Source organism: Tripterygium wilfordii, chromosome 15 (assembly GCF_013401445.1).
Source record: "Tripterygium wilfordii isolate XIE 37 chromosome 15, ASM1340144v1, whole genome shotgun sequence".
Classification (NCBI taxonomy): domain Eukaryota; kingdom Viridiplantae; phylum Streptophyta; class Magnoliopsida; order Celastrales; family Celastraceae; genus Tripterygium; species Tripterygium wilfordii.
The window spans coordinates 12,927,192-12,933,191 of record NC_052246.1 but is presented as its reverse complement, the minus strand read 5'-3'; the positions used below and the strand labels follow the sequence as shown (position 1 = coordinate 12,933,191).

The 6,000-nt window shown below is 37.5% G+C and overlaps 2 protein-coding genes across 2 annotated transcripts; both read left to right on the top strand.

Annotated features, from left to right (window-relative positions):
* Positions 1-947: 947 nt before the first annotated feature.
* LOC120017227 (transmembrane protein 45A-like) lies at positions 948-2,134 on the top strand. The gene has a single exon (XM_038870385.1). The coding sequence runs from the start codon at positions 991-993 to the stop codon at positions 1,897-1,899; it is 909 nt and encodes a 302-aa protein (XP_038726313.1). The 5' UTR covers positions 948-990; the 3' UTR covers positions 1,900-2,134.
* Positions 2,135-4,719: 2,585 nt separating this feature from the next.
* Positions 4,720-5,883, top strand: LOC120017199 (transmembrane protein 45A-like). The gene has a single exon (XM_038870339.1). The coding sequence runs from the start codon at positions 4,769-4,771 to the stop codon at positions 5,696-5,698; it is 930 nt and encodes a 309-aa protein (XP_038726267.1). The 5' UTR covers positions 4,720-4,768; the 3' UTR covers positions 5,699-5,883.
* The last annotated feature ends 117 nt before the right edge of the window (positions 5,884-6,000 follow it).

Genomic DNA, 6,000 nt, shown 5'->3' with positions numbered 1-6,000 from the left:
AGGTCAAGCCAGTATGAAAGACTGACTGGGCCAGTAACACTTGTTGGTGGGCTTGTGGACTCTTATTAGTTATTAGCATTTGCAATATGAGATAGGATCTAACCCTCCGTGGGCTGCCCTGGTCTTAGTGGGCCAAAATGGTCCTGAAGACAAAGCCTTTTGTCTAATATTTTATAACACAAGTAATTGCATTCATTTATTATCAATCCTCTCGTGTGTTTGCTTGACATGCGTAATTTGTAAGGTAGTATGCAGACCCAATGGGTTTACCCATTGCGCACCTGATGGATATGATGAAATTGACCACAACCACCATGAACCACGAAAAATTGGAAATTTTGGTCTATAGAAAGTTGCCATAAACTCTTGGCCTAATACAATAATCTGCAATGAAAAATCCACATATGAGTTTGGAATAAGAATCAAAGTCACAATCTCCAAAGTGGTAGCCGGTAGGACATTGGGAACACAATTGATACCTATGTGTGAACCAAAAGGCAAAAAGCAAGTGGGTCCTGTTGTCAGGCCCATTTTTGTTTGTCCTTCTTGTTGGTGTTGTACCTTTCTTATTATGACAGGGAGCTCTATTTCTGTAGCAAAGGAACTTCAACGTTTTAACTTTTTTTTATTTCTGCATTTGCTTTTTAATTCATGGTGTTTACACAAACTTTGCTTTTCCTTGTGGAAGAAGTTCGTTTGTTTTTTTTTTTTAATTTACATCAATCAAACATTTGGTTTGGTTTCCCTCTATTATTGGAATTGTGCATTTAATTTCACCTCTCGATTATTGAAATTTTGGATTTTTGTTAACCCTTGACTGAGAAGATACTGGATAGAATGCCTTCAAAGAATTGATAATATTGAGCATGAAAGTGATGTCTTATAATATATTTTCCAACTCAAGTTTCCTCTTTAAAAACCCCATTAATCATCACTCTCTTCTTCACCATCACAAATCACAATCCCCAGCTCTCTTTAGTTTCTGCCATTATGGGTACTATGGTAGGGCATGTTGCACCAGGCCTTGGTTTCTTTCTGCTAGGTCTATGGCATCTTTTTAACCACATTAAGCTCCACTCTCTCCGTCCAAAAACTTACACTTCTTCTCCCTGGTTTCCTACCTCCAAACTAAGGTACATAGAGCTCTACTTTATTATGACAGGGAGCTCTATTTCTGTAGCCATGGAGCTCTTCATCGGCCCTACAAAACACCAACCACTAGACACAGATGGAACCATACCATCAAACCATCTCCGCAACTTTGAACATTCACTAATCTCGATGACCCTTATTGTCTATGCAACTTTTGCCATCATTCTTGACAAGATTTGCCCGAAAACAACTAAGCGTGGTCTAACACAGCTCATTGGAGTTATCGTGTTTGCACAACAATTTCTTCTCTTCCATCTCCATTACACCGATCATGCCAGTCTTGAAGGCCAGTACCACTGGTTTCTTCAACTTGTGGTCTTTGTTTCTCTAGCCACAACTATTCCGGGATTGGGTCTTGAGAAAAGTTTTTTGGTTAGCTTTGTTAGGTCGTTTAGTATTATGTTCCAAGGAGTATGGTTTATAGTCCTGGGTTTTATGCTTTATACCCCAGCATTTATTCCTAAAGATTGCTACCAATACTACGAAGATGGTCGTCTATTGGTTGCATGCCATACTGAGGAGGCACTTCACAGGGCTAAATCCTTGGTCAACATTCAATTCAGCAGCTACTTGATACTTATTACGATTCTTTGTACGTTGTTTTATTTGATTTTGACCAGGATTTATCGCAACAAAAGGGTCGCTAAGTATCTGTTGTTAACGAAGGGAGAAGAAGGGAAAGAGGAAGAAGAAGACTCGGACGAAGATGTTGAATTCCAGAAACCAAGCAAGCTTGGCGAGTCTTAAGAATTTTTTTATTTTTATGTCAAGGTAATGAATATTAGTACCTTTGAAGGCGTGGATGCATGTGGTTTGTACGTACTGGGTGTTATTAAGCTGCTTGTAGTACAGTTGGGCTGATGACAACAGCGAAAATATGTGTGTTATGAAGTTGTTTTTGGCTTTGGATTTTTGACTGCTTTCATGTATTGTTTCTAAGAATTTGTGTGGAATAAAAGTATTTGCAAGTAATCTACCGAAACCCAGCAGAAATTTCTAGCAAGCTACATTCTCCTATTGAAGAATAAGCTTTCATGAGAAATCATTTATTGCAAAGTAATATATTCAGATATCACAAACATTCAATATTCAAATGTTACCTAGCTTCCATAGCCTCACACAATATTTTCTCTAGGCTCAAGTAGTATTATGTAAGATGGTCCAGAGAGAAACAAACCCATACAAATTCTATGTATTTATAGGAATCGATAAATCTAAAGTGGACAATATCATAGATGTGAGTAGGATTAAGATTGTCAACATGGTATTGGAACATAGTATTGGTCCTTTTGGATAGGCTTCCATTAGTCTGCTTGTTAGGTCTGACATAATCGAATTCACAAGTGCAGGGAAGTGTTACGAGTTATTTTTCTCACATTGCTTGGTGAAGCCACGGGCATCAATAAACCCAAAACAAATAATATTATGGATGTGAGTAGGGTTGAGATTTTCAACATAGTATGGGAGCATAGTCTTGATTCTATCTCATAGTGTGTAAAATTGGTACGCGTGTGCAAAGGAGTAAAAATTAAACATTAATGATGAGAAAATCGAATTAGCTAGTCAGGGTCATTGTATGGTCCACAGGTCAAGTCCACTAAGTCAGTATGAAAGACTGACTGGGCCAGTAACACTTGTTTGGTGGGCTTGTGGACTCTTATTAGTTTTTGCGATATGAGATCTAACCTTCCGTGGGCTGGCCTTGTCTTAGTGGGCCAAGACGGTCCTGAAAACAGATAAGTTGTCCAAGTAAAGTGTTCCCGACATATCCCTTAACAAATTCCCCTCCCAAAACCTCCCACCACCCTCATCCAAGCAAGCCCTTAACGAGCTTAGACATCTATCCATGTATATTGGCTTCTCTGAAAATATGAGTTGCTTTCTAATCAACACATTCTCCTAAATTTGTAACTAATATGCCTCAGAGATTGGCTAATCCTTGACGATGCTAGAATTCGGAAAGGCATGATTCGGTGAAAATCTGTACGATTCAAGCGGTATTTTAACAATAGATCATGTTGTTTTAGTGTATCTATCCAATGTGAGTGCTATAAGCGCCCCAAGTGTTCACCCAACTTGACTTACTTGCTTCATTGCTTGCCATTTATATTTCTACAGATTTTTATTCATTCTTATATTTTTGATAAATCAAATGAATATTCATTCAGAATCTCAGATAAATTAACATATTTTTGTCTATAAAAAGTTGCCATAAACTCTTGGCCTCATACAATAATCTGCAATGAAAAATCCACATATGAGTTTGGAATAAGAATCAAAGTCACAATCTCCAAAGTGGTAGGACATTGAGAACAATTGATACCTATGTGTGTGAACCAAAAGGCCAAAAGCAACTGGGTCCATCATATTTTAGAAGATTCAATAATAAATTAATAATGTAGTATGGAAATTATTGCCAGCACACCAATGGGAAAGAGTACAGTAGGCCCATTGTATATGGTCAGCCATGCTCCATGTGGAATGATATCTTACTGGAGCCTGAATGGGTAATCTGTTGTCAGGCCCATTTTTGTTTGTCCTTCTTCTTGGTCTTGTACCTTTATTGTGCCGAAAAGGAAAGAAAAAAAATCTACATTTGCTTTTTAATTCATCACGTTTACACAAATTTTGCTTTTCCTCATCGAATAAGTTTTGCTTTTTTATTTACATCAATGAAACATTTTGTGACAACGGATCGTTGATTGAGATGGTGATGAACTTGACACGATAATTCTTATCGAGAAATCGTGAATTCAAGTCTCATGAGTGTTTTCATTATCGCAATTTACGAGATGAACCATCACTCAGTCCAGTGTGTGTGAATATCATCCTGCATTATTTTCTCGTACTGGGCCTTGGCCCAAATCTCAACTGATCTATGAGTGTATCCATTATCACAATTTGCGAAATGAATCATCGCTGAGCCTAGCATGTGTAAATGTCACCCTACATTATTTTCTCATACTGCGTCTCAACTGAATCATAAAAGTTGCAGAATCTTCCATGTGGCTCAGGATTAACCAGTCTCTCTCTGTTTTTTTTTTTGGTGTTGTTTAATGTTACTATTGAACTTTTATTACGGTAATTTGTTTCCTCTTGCTCTTACTTCAAGCAAAGGAACTTCTTATTTTGACACTATCACAAATTCACAACGTAATAATATTGTAGTTTTTTTTTTATGAATAATATTCATTAATTATGTAGCTAGAACAATTAATTCCCATACCAAAAACGTTTGAACTTTTTTTATTTCTCCATTTGCTTTTTAATTCATCGTGTTTACACAAACTTTGCTTTTCCTTATGGAAGAAGTTTGTTGTCGTTGTTTTTTTTTTTTTTAATTTACATCAATCAAACATTTTGTTTGGTTTCCCTCTATTATTGGAATTGTGCCTTTAATTTCACTACTCTATAATTGAAATTTGGATTTTTGTTAACCCGTGAATGAGAAGATACTGGATAGAATGCCTTCAAAGAACTGATAATATTGAGCATGAAAATGATGTCTTCTAATATATTTTCCAACTCAAGTTTAATTTCCTCTTTAAAAACCCCATTAATCCTCACTCTCTTCTTCACAAATCACAATCCCCAGCTCTCTTTATTTTCTGCCATTATGGGTACTATGGTAGGACATGTTGCACCAGGGCTTGGTTTCTTTCTCTTAGGTCTATGGCATCTATTCAACCACATTAAGCTTTACTCTCTCCGTCCAAAAACCTACACTTCTTCTCCATGGTTTCCTACCTCCAAAATGAGGTACATAGAGCTCTACTTTATTATGACAGGGAGCTCTATTTCTGTAGCCATGGAGCTCTTCATCGGCCCGACAAAACACCAACCATTAGACACAGATGGAACCATACCATCAAGCCATCTCCACAACTTTGAACATTCACTAATCTCAACGACCTTCTTTGTCTATGCAACTTTTGCCATCATTCTTGACAAGATGAGCCCGAAAGCAGTTAAGCGTGATCTAACACTGCTTATTGGAGTTATCGCGTTCGCGCAAGAATTTCTTCTCTTCCATCTCCATTCCACCGATCACGTCGGTCTCGAAGGCCAGTACCACTGGCTTCTTCAGCTTGTAATCTTTGTTTCTCTAGCCACAACCATTCTGGGACTTGGTCTTCAAAAGAGTTTCTTGGTTAGCTTTGTTAGGTCGTTTAGTATTTTGTTCCAAGGAGTATGGTTTATAGTCCTGGGTTTTATGCTTTATACTCCAGCATTAATTCCTAAAGGTTGCTACCTGTGCTACGAAGATGGTCGTCTATTGGCTGCATGCCATACTCAAGAGGCACTTCACAGGGCTAAATCCTTGGTCAACATTCAATTCAGCAGCTACTTGATACTTATTACGATGCTTTGTATGTTGTTTTATTTGGTTTTGATCAGGGTTTATCGCAAAAGGGTAGTTCAGTATCCGCTGTTAACAAAGGGAGAAGAAGAGAAAGAGGAAGAAGAAGACTCGGATGACGATGTTGACTTCCAGAAACCAAGCAAGCTTGGCGAGTCTAAGAATTTTATTTTTATGTCAAGGTAAACAATATCAGTATCTTTGAAGGTGTGGATGGAGTATTGTTGGCCTAATGAAAATGTGTGTATTATGAAGTTGTTTGGCTTTGCGTTTGACTGCTTTGATGTGTTGTATGTATTTCTGAAATGTGTGGAAGAGCTGGAATAAAAGTATTTGCAAGTAATCTAAGCCAATCACAGCAGAATTTCTAACAAGCAAATTATCAAAGACTTGGAAGGCTATGCAATAATACCGTATATTCATTCCAGCATTATACCCTTTACGCATAATACCAGATTTCAAAGCTACAAAACAAACTCTAGTGACCA

Coding starts and splice junctions, on each gene's coding strand:
- LOC120017227 (XM_038870385.1), top strand. CDS start 991: ATGGGTACTATGGTAGGGCATGTTGCACCAGGCCTTGGTTTCTTTCTG.
- LOC120017199 (XM_038870339.1), top strand. CDS start 4,769: ATGGGTACTATGGTAGGACATGTTGCACCAGGGCTTGGTTTCTTTCTC.